At 57.2% G+C, this 15,369-nt stretch overlaps 2 protein-coding genes across 2 annotated transcripts; one reads left to right on the forward strand and one right to left on the reverse strand.

Moving 5' to 3' along the window:
- Window positions 1-4,649: 4,649 nt before the first annotated feature.
- LOC141985932 (noggin-like) lies at window positions 4,650-5,459 on the reverse strand. Its single transcript, XM_074950109.1, has one exon. It carries the CDS (start codon window positions 5,457-5,459, stop codon window positions 4,650-4,652), a length of 810 nt encoding a protein of 269 aa, XP_074806210.1.
- A 2,027-nt stretch (window positions 5,460-7,486) lies between these two features.
- GALR3 (galanin receptor 3) lies at window positions 7,487-14,141 on the forward strand. Its single transcript, XM_074950119.1, has 3 exons — window positions 7,487-7,582; window positions 11,776-12,145; window positions 13,259-14,141. The coding sequence occupies exons 2-3, from the start codon at window positions 11,796-11,798 to the stop codon at window positions 14,139-14,141; spliced, it is 1,233 nt and encodes a 410-aa protein (XP_074806220.1). The 5' UTR covers window positions 7,487-7,582; window positions 11,776-11,795.
- The last annotated feature ends 1,228 nt before the right edge of the window (window positions 14,142-15,369 follow it).

Raw genomic sequence — 15,369 nt, forward strand, 5'->3', positions numbered from 1 at the left:
AACCAAGACATAAAATCTGCACAATCAAGCATCTTGGTGTGATTCTCCCATCCCAGGCCTGCAGTCTGTTCTTCCCTTCCTTCCGGCTGCTGCGGGCCATGGTGGGGAGCTTGGAGGGGGGGAAATGGTGGTGTCCCCTGAGGACAGTTGTGGGGGGTTAGAGCCTGCTGTTAGTAATCATTGTACACTTAAAGGGCATGGTTCATCTTAGCCCCTCTAAACAGCTCCAGTGGCATAAAGGGGCTGGAAAGCCGGCAGATCTGGCCCCCAGGGAGTTCCCCCAGTGCAGAGGGGAGCTGGCATAACAGCTCTATGCCATGCCCGTTGGCACATCACCTCACTCTAACTGCTGTAAAGGGCCCATTAGCCCTGACTGGGATGTTGGTGCCACTGTAGCTAGGGGCTTGGGGCCACTCTCCCCTCTCTGGTAATAATTTCCATGCCGCATTGGCCATTTCAAGCCCTTATGCTTAAGTTGCTGTCCTGGTCTCAGAACACTTCAGCTCCTGTGTCTGTCTCGCCTGCTCCGTCTGTAGGAGGCAGAGGAAATGCAGCTCAGTAGGTAGACCAGCAGCATTGTACCCCGTGGCCTTCTGGGGTCTCGTCAGGACTAGGCCACCGGTAAAATGGGCTGGGTTGGTTCTCGGTACCGTTCTTACGCGGTCTACAAACAACAATCACCATCCAGTAGAGGGCGCTGCTGCCCAACGTCTCTTCATAGAAGAAGGCTGGGGAGGGAGGGAGTGGAGTTCACAGAGGCTGTGTTGTCTCCAGGGGTTGAGGAGATGATCGCATTTGATGACAGTAACCTATAATTTGGATCCATTTGTTGCAATTATAACATGCCAGAAAACATGGAGCGAGGCCGGGCGCTGGGACTTGTTCGTTCAAGCTCTTTGTGAGCAATTCACTTTGCAGGAGCCAGAAGTGAACCCGAGACACCATGCAGGAGAATTTTTGGCATCGTCTTTGCTCTAAATCAGAAACCTCCCGCTTGTGTGCATGCATGCGGGTACCCTGTGTTGGCACCGCTCTGCAGGGCAAGGCAGCGCTAACATTAGCTGGTAGCTAATCCTCCCTGCGTCCCTGGGAGCTGTGGTGGGAAGTGTTACTGCCCCTCTAGAGAGCAAGAGGTAGCCCCCAAGTTAAAGAGGTGCTGGCCTACACAAGGCCTGTAAGATTTGCCCCAGCCCCTTGAACTGTATCCAGTAGCAAACAGGGAGATATCTGAGGCCAGATGGTGCACGCTCAAGGCAGCCCACCTCGCTTAGGAGATGAGCAGCTGTATTTTGTCCCCTGTGAAGCTTCTAGATGGTCTTTTTTTTACAAGTGAGAGCTCAGGCATCTCTCTTGGTAGTTCTTTAGTCAGTGATGCGGCTTGAAAATGAGTTGGCTCTGCTTGTCGAACTGCCACCAAGACACCTGTAAAAAGCGGCTGGAACAGGGAGGCAGAACTAGCCTGGTTGGTCTCCCCTGGTAGCTGCTGGCCCACAAGAGGCACCAGGAGAAAGCACCTGGGCAGCAGAGCCACCGCAGGGCCAGGTAGTCATTTCTTTCCAGTTACTTTTCCACATAAGCAATCACCGCAGTTGCCACATGGCCACTGGGCACTTGGGGGTGGGATGAGAGGTGGTTGGGGGCCTGGGAAGGGAGCTATCCAGAAGGCAATCTCTGTTCAGACTTGGTCTCCACCACGAAAACAAATGGGAGTTGCCCTGTTTTAAAATGACAGAGGGCTAAAATGATCAGGAGAACGTTTGCTCTGGTTCCCAAAGGGCTCCTGTGTGCATGCTTCCCATCTGGTAAGCTCCAGCCTTGTGAAAACTCTCCAGTCATCAGAGCCTGCTGGCACCGGCGCTAGCCGACTCAGAGCAAAACCCCTGCCCAGGGGCACCCCTAGGTGAGAGGGGGATAGCCGTGTCGGTGCCAGCATACGCAGAACAAGCCAGCTCTGTCTCATGGCCACAGAAAATTATAGGAAGCTGCCTGCCACTCAGGGGCCCCATTGTACCATGAAACCAGCAGGGAGGGGCTAAGCCTCAGGGTGGGGGAGGTGCTTTAAGCCCCCAAGCAAAGCTTCCACCGTTTTAGTTATCTAAGCCACTTTTATCTTCTTGCTGCCTGTATTTCCTTGTGCCCTTTTCTCCGCACTAGGGGTAATACACCTAGCCCTGGCCTAGTCCCTGCATCTGGCGCACTGTAGCGAACCTGCAGCAACTCTTCTGTTCCAGTCCTGGGTTCCTACACAGCTCTACCAAATACTAATGTGCCCCATTCTTGGTCTGTAGCCCCCTGCTACTCCAGACCTGCTCTCCCAGTGCCCCTGAGTCCTGGTCTGCAGCTGTCCCTGCTATCCTAATCCAGCACCCATGTCAGCCAGGAGTATTGCTGAGCCAGTGCACACAGGTTGATGGTAGAAAGAGAAAGCAGACGGGAGAGGAGAGAGGCAGTGCCCCTTTTGCTGCTGCCATACTCTCCCCTAGTAACAAGATCCCTGTGCCTCCTTCCTCAAGTGGCCCAGTTTAGCCTCTTCCCCCTCAACTGCCAAATCCCTCTCCAAGGAGCCAGCTCCCCCAGCCCCACTCCACCCAGCTGCCAGACCTGCCCAAACCTCCCCACTCCCTCTGCCACAGCTGCCTCCTCTGTCCCCTCCATCCTCCTGCTCCCCTTTAGCTGCCAAACCCTTTGTCTCCATCCAGGTCTTCCCCAACAGCGGCTCTGGTTCAAGACCCAGCTGTGCAGTTTCTGCAGCAGCGTGAACAAAATGGGGAGATCTTGAGCAAGCAAGGGTTTGGAGAAATGAAATATTGCGAACAAATAATGCCCCATCGATTGTGGGATTTGAGTTAACATTTAATTCACTCCAAAACTCTGGTTCTCACCGTTTCCTGGTGTATGTCACAGTGCTGCAGATGATGCAGCTTCTCACAGTGTGCCCCACAGAAATCAGAGGGTGCTTGCTGCTCGGCAGACTACACAAGGCCAAGGCCATGCATCCCCTGCTATTCTAGTCTAGGGCTCTCCCCAGCTCTGCTGATGCACCTCAGTCCTGATCTGCCGCTCCCTCCCTCCTATGCAGTCCAGGCCCTCACAACCCACGCAGCGACACCGGTACATCTTGAGCCTGACCTGCAGCGACTATATGCCTGACCTGCCACTGGTTGCAATGCGCACAGCCCTATCTCAAGCCGAATCTGCAGCTCCCCCTCATCCAATTCTGCGCAGAGGAAAAGACGTCTGTTAGCAGCGCATTGGTGCTCTGCACTGGGCTGAGATCCACCGAGCTCATTTCATTACTGATGCCAAGGCAGCAGTTGAACCCAGTCCTCCAGAGCCCCGTTAACTCTGCTCTACGCAGAGAAGTCCTCAGCTGCAGGCAAGTGTTTCACTGTAATTGGTATAGGTCAGGACGGAGACACAGACCAAGCCCTAGGGGAGAGCAGGGCTTGAATCAAGGTAGCCACGGAGGCTGCTGCAGGCCCAGAGATGAGAGGCACAGGGCTGCTTTGGGTTCATTTGTTTGGGCTGTGGCGGGAAACGGAGCCGACCCTGTCCCCAGTCCTTCACAGCAGATAAATCGCTCAAACAACAGGCAAGCACAAGGACTCCCTGTGTAAACAGCTAACCACTGCCCTTCCTGCTTCTGGCTGTCTCTCTTCTCGCTCCCAGGTAAGGAATAGGGGACAGAGGGAGCAGAAGTGACCCCACTTCCGAGAGTCCACGCCAGTGCCCGGTAACCTTCATGGGAAGGCTCCCACGATTGGTTCCCATGAGTGCAGTGGGCTCTGGTTCAGGCCCATAGTACAGAACCCACCTCCTCCCAATGCAGCACTGCCCTGCTCTGCCACCACAGGGAACCCTCCAGTTTAACCGAGCAGCACAGCACCCACTTCCCTTTGGGATTAGCCTTGCTGTGGTAGCACTGGGGACAAGCCGATGTCCTGAAGTGGGGATTCGAACCTATGACCCATAAGCAAAGGCCTAGCAGGCTGTGCCACTTAGCCAAGCAGCTGTGGATAGCAAAGGGATCAGTTTGGCTCCAGTTATGTATTAAATGCCACAGACTCCTACAAGTTCTTATTCTGAATCTTTATTGCTCCACACACACAGCAGGGCTTCCTTTTGGTAGTAATCGTAGCCAGCATTTCTGTAGCACCTTACCCCCATGGATCCCAAAGCCTTAGTATTATGAATCTAAACCTGAGATGACTATTGGTGCCTCCAGTTCCCATGGCACTCTGTTCCTGGCTTCATTCTCTTGGATATGGGAGGGGAGCCCAAGTTCTGGCTTCCCAATCTTCTGTAAATTTCTAGGGATCCCCAGCTTTCCACAGCCTCAGAATTTCCTCCAGGAGGATGCTGGATCCCGGCTGTAGTGGATGGAGAGATTAGAGGAGTATCTCTCCGTGATTTCTTGCTGGTCCAGGTGGAGATGAGAACATCTGGAGAGGACGCCCAGCTCTATCTGCAGTAAGAAACGTGGGTGGGGTTAAGGCCATCCTTCGCTCAGCCTCTCACGCCCTGGCTGCGCAGGCGATTTCAAACTGCTGCAACATGATAGCAAACCCCTGAAGGAGCACCGAGGTGGCAATGCACCCATGACCTCACCCCTCCAGTGGGGGAAGAGCCCCCTGCCCCTCACTGTCCTATTACCGACAGGAGCACTTGCAAGCAGACACTACTGGGTAGGGAATCTGCCTCCAGGTGCATTGCTGGAGAGTCCTGCCCGTATCTATGGCTGGGTCCTTGCTCATCCAGCAGTGCCAGACCAGGAGCTTGATGTGGGTGAACTGGGCAGGACGGCAGGTCATGCCAGGAGGCCAGGAGCAGCCAGTGTGGGAGGTGTCACACTCTGTGTGGCGGACCCAACGTGGCCAGAAGACAGGCCCCAGATCCACCCAGGATGAGGTCAGGTGGCAGGTGGCGCTGTCCACCAGCCACCGACGGAGGCGGTGGGCAACAGCTTGGCTTAGGTTGCTGGCAATCCTCTCCTCCGGGGGCAGCAGGACAGGGAGCTCCACGTTTTCAGCCTCTTGCAGCAGCTTCTTCCGGTAACGGCTGGTGCCATCGGCCAGGTCCTGGCTCAGGGTGCCCAGCTGCTCCAGGCTGGTGTTGCGGCTTCGTGGATCCTGTGAGGACATCCAGAAGGGGTCGTATGAGGGGCCCAGCAGCTTCAACAACCGAGGGGCCCTGAGATGCTTGGGCTTGGGGGCGTAGTGGTAGTCATTGGGAGAGCGGGACAGGCTATACGGCCTCACGTGGGCAGATGGCTTGCTCCGGATGAGGTGGACATCAGGATTGGGTGGGGTGGTCTCACTGATCTTCTCAGGCTGCAGAAGGTCCTCACTTAGGGGAAGGTCTCCCTCCTGGGAGAGGAGAGAGGCTCCAGAGGGAAGAGGCCCCTGGCCCCAGCTCCCCAGCAGCAGCAGGCAAATGAGACCTGCTCTGGCCACCTCCATGATGGGTGCAGCTCCTTCGGGGCTCCCCTTGCTTGTGTCTTGCTGCAGGCTGGCACTCCGAGTTCCCTCCCTCTACCTCTCTGGTTATCAGTGGATCCCTTTGGCTGAGAGAAATCCGTCCCCTTTCCCCTCATTACAGAGTCTGACACCAGACACTGCTGCAGCTCACAGAGACACAACCAGCGAATCACAGGGACACTTCCCCCCACCCCCCGGCTGGCTGGGTGTAGAGGCAGTGGGTGATGCCAAGTGCAGCAGGTGCAGCTACGGGAGTATGGGTGGTGCCCAGTGGTAGGATTAGAGTGAGTTTTGCAGACTGTAGAGCTACAGTAAGCACTGCTGGGGTATTGTGGGTGCTGCTGGGTCCCACAGGTGCTGCTGGCGGTGTCGGGAAGCTGCTTGGTGGAGGGGGGGTAAGTGGGGATGTAAAGATGTTCCTGCGTGTTGGGGTGCAACAGGTCCTGCTTGGCAAGGAGGGACGGTGGGTGTTGCTGGGGAAGTGGGGCTATGGCAGGGTATGGCTGAGGTTGAAGACGTGCTGCTGATTGTAGAGGTGCGATGGGTGCTGCTGAGGCTGTAGGTCCAGCAGTTGATGCTGGAGGTGCTGCTGGAAGCACCATCCGTTGCTGGGTGTCGGGGGAAATCTCACGGCTAAGCCCTGTTGAGCAGAGTTGCCAGAGCAGGCAGCACCAAGGGGAGTGGGAGTGTGAGACCACTCGCCATGCAGAGTGAATTTGAATGGCTGCTTGCCTCGGTGCATCCCAGCAGCGCTTAATTTGTAATGAAAGAGGTGCCCGGGCTTAAGCAATTAGGTGCTGGGGATCAAGCACTTTTTAAATTTTAATAAGTGACGCTGTAAGCCCAAATAAAGAACTGCATCCCAGCCACCTGGGAAAGCTCCCTCCTGTATGAAGCGGTGCTGCATCCATTAGCCCAACATGGGACTGGGCCCTTGGAGAAGGGAGAGAAGTGGATGGCAGGGGCGGAAGGGTTAGTTGCTCACCCTCCCCAGCGCGTGCCTCTCCCGGCAGCGATTGTGTGTTCCCCAGAGGGATGGGGAGAAGCCACAATTGAGAGACTTGGGAGCCGTCTCATCTAAAATCCCTTGGGGAGCAGGGGAATGAGAGGAGACAGGAACTCCCTTCTTGACCTGCGCCTTGACAAGGCCACATGCCTCCAAGCCGCCCGTTCTCATAGCCACAAGAGTCCTGGGGTCAGGCAGACACACAGCCTCTGAGGCCCTTCATCGCCCTCCCTGGCTGCTTCAGAGTTTAACCCTGTGTGTTTAACTAGCCTACCCAGCCACGGGCCCCGGGGGGGCTGGAGTCCTTGCACACCCCATGCTCTCTGAGGGGTTACTGCCATGGCTGAGCTGGGCTCATGATACCCTTGGCGCTCTGGCCTGTGTGTTAGTGTCACCGCAGGGCCCACAAGCGGCTCTGCCTGCGACCCCTCGAGTCCCACCCCACACACCTCCCCTCCCCAGGCGTCCCAGCAACTCCTGCTGGCGAAAGTGCCACCCCTCCTCCAACAAGCCACTCTAGCCCCTGTGTGTCTGGCTGCCTGCAGGGTGTCCCCCCGCCCCATTGCCCCATGCCCACAGGGGACCCCCGGGACCCTCTGCTGGGGAAGCTGAGCCGCTGGGGGGACACGTGCGGCAGCTCTGTCCTCCCCTGGGTGCCGGCCTGGCTCATGACGAGCCTGGGGGCGCTGAGGCTCTGTACCCCAGCGGGCGGGGGGGCAGGGCCCGGCGGCAGATCGGCTGAGCCGGGCCACCCTTTACTTCCCATGGGGGCTGGGCCGGGCCGGGCCAGCGGGTCTCCGCGGAGCTGCGGGCTTTTGGGGAGTTTCTGCCCGTGTGAGCCACCAGCCTGCTGTGCCGCGCGGGGAGGGGGCGCTGGACCCCGGGCGGGGCCGGGCGCGGGGGCGTGAACGCCGGCGCCGGCCTCCCGGAGCGGGGAGCAGCGCGGCCGGCGGGCGGCGCCTGGAAGGAGGGAGCCGGGGGGGCCGCGCCACGTGCGGGAGGCGCAGCTCAGGCAAACTCCGCGTCCCCGCTGGCCCGTGCGGAGGGAGCAGGATCGCAGCGCCCCGGCCCCGCGGGGCTGCCCCGGCGCGAGGCGCAGGTGAGTGGGCGGGGCCGGGCCGGGCCGGGCTGGCGGAGGCAGCGCGCTCGCTCTTCCCTTGCTCCGAGTCCTGCCCCGCCCGCGGGGCCCGGGGGGAGCGAGCGCCCCGCTGCCAGCGCCCGCGACTCGACGGGGAGAGCGACAGAGCCCGCCCGCTGCTGCCGTGCGGCTCCGGGCTGGGGGGCAGGGGTCCGTGTGGGGCAGAGGGGATGCTGGGGGAGGGGGAGAACTGGGGGGACCGGGGTCCGTGTGGGGCAGAGGGGATGCTGGGGGAGGGGGAGAGCTGGGGGGACAGGGGTCCGTGTGGGGCAGAGGGGATTCTGGGGGAGGGGGAGAGCTGGGGGGACAGGGGTCCGTGTGGGGCAGAGGGGTTGCTGGGGGAGGGGGAGAGCTGGGGGGGACAGGGGTCCGTGTGGGGCAGAGGGGATGCTGGGGGAGGGGGAGAGCTGGGGGGACAGGGGTCCGTGTGGGGCAGAGGGGATGCTGGGGGAGGGGGAGAGCTGGGGGGACAGGGGTCCGTGTGGGGCAGAGGGGATCCTGAGGGAGTGGGAGAGCTGGGGGGACAGGTGTCCGTGTGGGGCAGAGGGGATGCTGGGGGAGGGGGAGAGCTGGGGTGACAGGTGTCCGTGTGGGGCAGAGGGGATGCTGGGGGAGAGCTGGGGGGACAGGGGTCCGTGTGGGGCAGAGGGGATGCTGGGGGAGGGGGAGAGCTGCGGGGACAGGTGTCCGTGTGGGGCAGAGGGGATGCTGGGGGAGAGCTGGGGGGACAGGGGTCCGTGTGCGGCAGAGGGGATGCTGGGGGAGGGGGAGAGCTGGGGGGACCGGGGTCCGTGTGCGGCAGAGGGGATGCTGGGGGAGGGGGAGAGCTGGGGGGACCGGGGTCCGTGTGGGGCAGAGGGGATGCTGGGGGACGGGGAGAGCTGGGGGGACAGGGGTCCGTGTGGGGCAGAGGGGATGCTGGGGGACGGGGAGAGCTGGGGGGACAGGGGTCCGTGTGGGGCAGAGGGGATGCTGGGGGAGGGGGAGAGCTGGGGGGACAGGGGTCCGTGTGGGGCAGAGGGGATGCTGGGGGAGGGGGAGAGCTGGGGGGACAGATGTCTGTGTGGGGCAGAGGGGATGCTGTGGGGGAGCTATGGAGACAGGTCTCTCTCTGAGCAGGGGCGCTGGAACAATTTGTAGAGTGGGGCGGTGCTGAGAGCCATTGAACCAAACTGTAAACCCTGGATAGGATGGAAACCGCTTTACGGCAGGGGTGCGGCAGCCCCCATAGTTCCAGCACCTATGGCTGTGTGAGGCAGAGCAGGCTCTGGAGTGAGAGCTATGGGGACGGGTCTCTCTATGTTGAGCACAGGGGACTCGGGGTGGGCAGGGAATCTGTGAGGACAGGTCTCTCCTTATGGGGTAGAGAGGATGCTGGGGGGAAGATCTACAGGGACAGGTCTCTCTGTGTGGGGCAGAGGGGATTCTGGGAGGGAAAGCTGTGGAGACAGGTTTCTGCATGTGGGGCAGAGGGGATTCTGAGAGCTGTGGGGACTGGTCTCTCTGTTTGGGGCAGAGGGGATTCTGGGGAGGAAGACCTCTGGGGAGATGCTCACTCCATGTGGGGCAGAGGGGACTCTGGGGTCAGGGGCAGGGATCTATGGGCATAGGGGATAGAGGGGATTCTGAAAAGCTATGGGGACAGATCTCTCTGTGTGGGGGAGAGAAGATGCTGGGGTGGGGGAGATGTATGGGGACAAGTCTCTCTATGTGGTGCAAAGTTTACTCAGGGATGAGAGCTCTGGGGACAGGCCTCCCCCCTGTGTGGAGCAGAGGGGATTCTGGGGGGTGAGAGGTGTGGGGGGAAGAGAGGACGCTGGGCGGGAGAGCTGTGGGAACAGGCCTCCCCCAGTGTGGGCCAGAGGTACAGAGTCAGCCCCTCGAGAGCCAGGAGTGCGGAGACAACCTACTGGAGTGATAGAGAGGGTTTTACGAATGAGAGGGAAAGCTCTGGTCCTGGCTGGAGTAACACAGAAGAAACTCTGGGGGCTCGTGGCACCCATAAAAAGTTGATCAGATGTTGCTTGGTAACAGTGTCCTTCCCTCATAATTACTGATCAACCAATGACAATTTATTCTGCTGCTGTAATAATAATAATAATAATAAGAAGAAGATCATCTGATATAGGGTACGATGCTTGTGCCTCATTGGTGACGTGCACTGTCACGCAATGCTCTGCTTGAGGCCATTGTGTGCGCGAAGTCCTGGAATTAACCAGACTACTCCAGTTTCCTGCTCATGTAATTGAACTTAGCTTCTTAATGATTATTACTTTGTCTTACGGTAGTGCCTAGAGGAGCCAGCCGAGACCATTCTGCTAGGTGCTATATAAACACATAGAGAGAGATAGTCCCTTCCTCAGAGAGCTCACAATCTAAATTGACAGGCCAGATGAAGGGTGGGAGGAAGGGAAACGGGTGCAAAGTGGGACAGTGACTTGCTCGAGGTCACAGAGACAGGAGTAGAATCCAGGTCTCCTGATGCCCAGGTCTGGGCTGTGTCCACTGAACAAAACTGCCTCTGCTCATACAAAACTGGTCATTTTTCTAATTCATCCCTGGATCTCTGATTATTTCAAACATGGCAAGAGGCAGCCATCCCCTGGTGTGGGACACCGAGTGATCTCTAGATGCTGGCCCCTCCCCTGTATAGAACAGTGGGGACGCTGGGTTGAAGGAGAGAGTGCTAACCCCTCTTTGGTGTGGGACAGAGCAGAGGGAGCTGGGCTGGAGGGTGCTGGGGCCATGCATGGTGGTTTGCTCTTGTAAGGTAGGGCTGATTGTGTCCCTCCTAACTTAGATGGTAGAACCCCTCAGCCTAGGAGACCTCCCTGCTATCAGAGCTGGTTAGATGATGCTGTGGGGATAGAAGGTGCAGCGTCCCTTTCCCCGCCCTCAAGGGCTCCCACCTTCTTCCCTGGGGGCCTCTGCTGAGCCCCTGTCAAAGGAAAGCTGAGATTAAAACTCACTAAAACAAGAAATCCCAAGAGGTTTAACGGCTTTGGGAATGTAATAGAGTAAAGGGGGTCAAGTGGTGCCTGGCAGAGTCTCCCCCCACCAGCGGCCGGTGTCACCGTTGGTACTTGCATCCTTGCAGTGTTGGCTGGTGCAGGAGGAGGTCTTGGATTCAGCACAGCTAGGGTCCCTGTGGTGACCTAAAGCCAAGCAAATCCTGACTGGCTGATCCCAGTAGAAGTCCAGCCAATTACGTCACAGTGGATGAAAGGACTTGGCATCTCTTGATGTCATCATTAAATCAGCTTATCGGATGCTGACGTCTAATGGGAGATGGGACCTCAGGGGCCACAAGGGAGCGAAAGGCCTTGTTCTGAGTTTAGCAGGGTGTCAAAGGCTATGACCCTCCGCTGTGCTCTGATGTGACAGCAGGCCAGGGTTCGACTCCTAGTCACCAGCAAACATACTGCAGTCTCACCCCAAACGCCACTGCACCTCAGTCACCTCACTGGGGTGTCCCTGTGCATGTGTTTGCTCTGGCCAGAACTGGCCCTTGGTTTTGTGGGGCTCTATGTGAAGTGACAACTCCTGCCCCACTCAGGTTCAAGCCTCACCTCCCTGTATCCGCAACTCTGCCAGTCTCCTCCTCCCTGCCTGTGACCCCCTCAGGCTGTAGCAAATCCCTCTCAGCTCTGAGTGAGGCTCTGTGGCTCCTGGGGACCCTTCCTCATACGGGCCAGGAGATGGAGCCAAAGTGCAGTTTTCTAAGCGGGGGTAGGAAGAGCTGTTATGAAATTCACCCCCTGCCACTGCCCTTGGGCCCCAGACTCAAACGGGACCACGGACAGGGGCCCAGGGATGGGGCCCAGTATGATGGGTCGGTGGGAGTGTGAAGTGAGACCCGGGAAAGGCAGGGGTCTATGCAGCTGCATGGGCCTAAAGCCACCACCGCTCCTTTACAGTAGCATAGCCAAAATGCACACTAGGGCCTCTCACTGGGAGGCTCATGGGTTCGCCTTGCTGAGACACCACAGAGGGGTGTTCGCTCCAGCTAGGCGGAGTCAATAGGAGCAGGGCTGACAGTAGCTGCTGTGTTCTCCACTGAGAGGTGTTCTTGTGCTGCTGGCACCCAGCAGACGCTGGAGATGCACAGTGGACACAGTGGACCTGCTGTTTTTCTCTCTTCCCTCCCTTGCCAGGCCCACTGTCTGATGGGGAGATGCCAGAGAGCTGGAATGCCTCCTCCGACAGCCTGGAGGTGCGAGCTGCAGGCATCATCGTGCCGGTGGCCTTCTCCCTCATCTTCCTCCTGGGCACAGTGGGGAATGGGCTGGTGCTGGCTGTGCTGCTGCGTAATGGCCAGGTGAAGTACAACACCACCAACCTGTTCATCCTCAACCTGACCATGGCGGACCTCTGCTTCATCATCTGCTGCGTCCCCTTCCAAGCCACCATCTACACACTGGACGGGTGGCTCTTCGGCCCCTTCGCCTGCAAGGCTGTGCACTTCCTCATCTACCTCACCATGTATGCCAGCAGCTTCACCCTGGCAGCCGTCTCTGTCGACAGGTGAGCAATGTTCCCTCTAATTTCTGACAGGCCGTGTGCGCAAAAAATTTCTTCTGTGCAAATTGTTGTGCTTCTGTGCAAATTTTTGTGCGCGCGGTGTTTTGCCGTGTGTGCGGGGTTTACGATCTGTGTGCGCGCACACAGCTTAGAGGGTACAGTGCAGGTGAGCCTCCTCCACCCTTCCCCAGTCGCGCTTTGGGTCTCTTGCTTCAGTTCAAGAGACTGGATTGGCATGGCAAGGTAAGTGTAGGAGAAAAGCAGAGCCCACCCATGTCTGTCAGGAGCGGGCACAACCCACCCAGGACAGGGTCACTCACTGTGTCTGGGGTTTGATCCCCAGTGGCCACTTGTCACTGCTGTCCATTTCTGACCCAGTGGCAGGCCGTTGCACAGGGCCATGCATGTGCTCTTACCCTCAACCACAATCCTAGCAGATCTACCCTGACCCATTCCACAGAGCTCCCTCACCTTCCACCTCCATCCCCTCCCTTCACTCATTCCACAAGTCTCCCTTCTCTGCCAACCCACAGATCTCTCCTCCCAGCTCCCTCCATTCTCCCTTCCCCCCATAAACCTCTCTCGTTATCCCTCTCCCCCATTTCCCTTTCCTCTCTCCTGCCCTTCTCTGTTGCTCCTCACCTCCTGCTCCTCCTCTCTCTCAGCACCCAAAACAAGCTCTCCCACAGTCTGCTTACCCAGCCCTTTCTCTTCCTTGCTGGGGAGAGGTTGGTTTGTTCTTCCAGACAGGAGTGGATTGAGGCTGGATTTCTGCTCTCCAAACCCATCAGTCCCCCAGGCCCAATGCAGCAGGGTGCTAGTGCGGAAACTAGAGTCTCTCCCATGGCTGACTGAGGAGGATCAAAGAGTCCATTGAGTGGAGGAGGGATTGGGGGGAAGAATGCTTGGGTGGTAGAAGAAAGAAAGATCAAATTGACCAGGGGGTTCTGCTTAATCCTCCCTTCCAAGGGATGGAGGAGGGAAGATGAGAGGCCCCACTGGAGACAGCACCTGAAAGGGGGCTGCATGGAACAGCAGGACAGTGACCGTGAAGTTCCTTTGCTGACTCATTTGTTTTGCTGTTTAAACCCCACCTCACCCCATCCCACCCTGCAGGTACCTGGCCATTCGCTACCCGCTGAAATCCCGAGATCTCCGGACCTCCCGGAATGCAGCGGTTGCTATCATAGTGATCTGGACCCTGTCACTGCTCTTCGCAGGGCCCTACCTCAGCTACTACCAGATTGTCCACTACCACGGGGTGCCCATCTGTGTCCCCATCTGGGAGGACCAGCACCGGAAGATCCTGGACATCCTCACCTTTGTGTTTGGGTACCTCCTGCCCGTGGCTGTCGTGAGCTTGGCTTATGCGAGGACCATCAAGTTCCTGTGGACCTCAGTAGACCCTGTCGAGAGAATCTCAGAGTCCCGTAAGGCCAAGCGCAAGGTCACCAAGATGATCGTGGCTGTGGCCATACTCTTCTGCCTCTGCTGGCTGCCCCACCACCTGGTCATCCTATGCTTTTGGTTTGGCTACTTCCCCTTCAACCGAGTCACCTATGCCTGCCGCCTGGCCTCCCACTGCCTGTCATATGCCAACTCCTGCCTCAACCCCATTGTCTATGCCCTCATCTCTAAGCATTTCCGCAAGAAGTTCAAGCTGGTCTTCACTTGCCTCCTCTTCCAGAACAAGAGCAGGAAGAAGAAGAGAGCTGGCAATAAAGTCCAAGTGACCAATGTGGCCAACAATGCTGTAGGTGTGTATGGAGGGAACACCGAGGTCACCCAGATCCAGGAGGAGAATGCCAGGTGCTGCCAGGGCCTGCTGCGGAAAGATGCTGAAGACACCCATCTCCCTGAGGCATGGACTCATCAGCTACAGGACACCACTGTCTCTGCTCAGAGAGGACTGCTGGCTGAAGAAAGTTCTGTAACAACTGGCAACCCACTGGCTGTGACCTCACCAGGAAGATCTCCGGGCCTGCTGACCCTCCACTGATAATATAAACCAAGAGGAGAAATGCATAATCCAGTGGGGGAGTCACCCTTCCACCCCTGTGTATGCAAGCAGATTGAAGGATGTAGCCATTGGGAAATTGCACTGCAGTGATGGCTAATCTTAACCGTGTCAGCTGTGGCTTTTTTATGATCGTTCCACCCTTATCCACTTCCCTGTACCATTCTTGTGGGAGCAATGGAATCCATCAATGGAAATTCAGAAAGTAGGAGCATGCTAACAAGAGACATGGAGAACTAGACACAGCATGATCCCTGGGGAAAGGACTGGACTCCCATTGCCCTGGGCATGATATTGAAAATATGTGGCGAGGAGAAGGGGAAGGAGTTTTACCACCATATGCGATATGACACAACGCAATTAACGGTGTGATCCAGTGTAAGGCACTGCCCACATATTGGGGTTCAAAGATCTGAACTTCCCTCTTGAGATTAATTAGCCCCTCGATAAGCCCTGTGTGGGTGTCTGTTGCTCACAGTCACCCAGGGGGTATTCCCCCTACACATTTAGGCCTACGTTTTCAACAGTGCCCACTAATTTTGCATCTTGGGTACTGGAAAATTGAGACGAGCAAAATTAACGTACCCTGTTTGAAACCACATGCTGTGGTGTGGGTATCAGAATGCTGGGGGGCGCGGTTGGAAGAATATGTGTGTGTGGCTATGTGTGAAGAGAGTTAGTCATTTTGTTTGGGCTAGGGATGGGAATAGGATCTCTGTGTGTGTCTGTGAGAATGGAGCAGTTCAAAACCTCCGTCACTGGAAAAACTGGGGCAATGTGTCTAACGTCCCAAGCAGTGGAATTCTGTTCCCCGCCTGGGTGTCTTCTCCTCTCTAGTAATTCCCAGCAGGTTTAGGCAGTTCTCCAATGCGAATCCTCCTCCCCCAGCTACTCCACTCTGTATCACAGAGGGCCTTGTTTGCAATCCTAGCCAAAAACCCCAATTGCAAGGAAGTCAGCAGCTCATATCAATATCTTCTTATACTAATTCTACCACCATCACTGTTATTAAAATGATTTATTATATAGCAAGTAAAAAATGGAAAACCTGGTATTATTACATCTCAGTGTCCCCTCCCATGCATGCTGATAGACTCATAGAAGCTTGAGATGGAAAAGCTCTGTTAGTTTATTAAGTCGGTCTCTTCCCTCCACCCTGGCAAAGCAGGATGATTCCCTACAGAACACTTCCTAGTGTTTTGTCCACTCT

The sequence above is a fragment of the Natator depressus genome, chromosome 1, assembly GCF_965152275.1.
Source record: "Natator depressus isolate rNatDep1 chromosome 1, rNatDep2.hap1, whole genome shotgun sequence".
Lineage (NCBI taxonomy): Eukaryota > Metazoa > Chordata > Testudines > Cheloniidae > Natator > Natator depressus.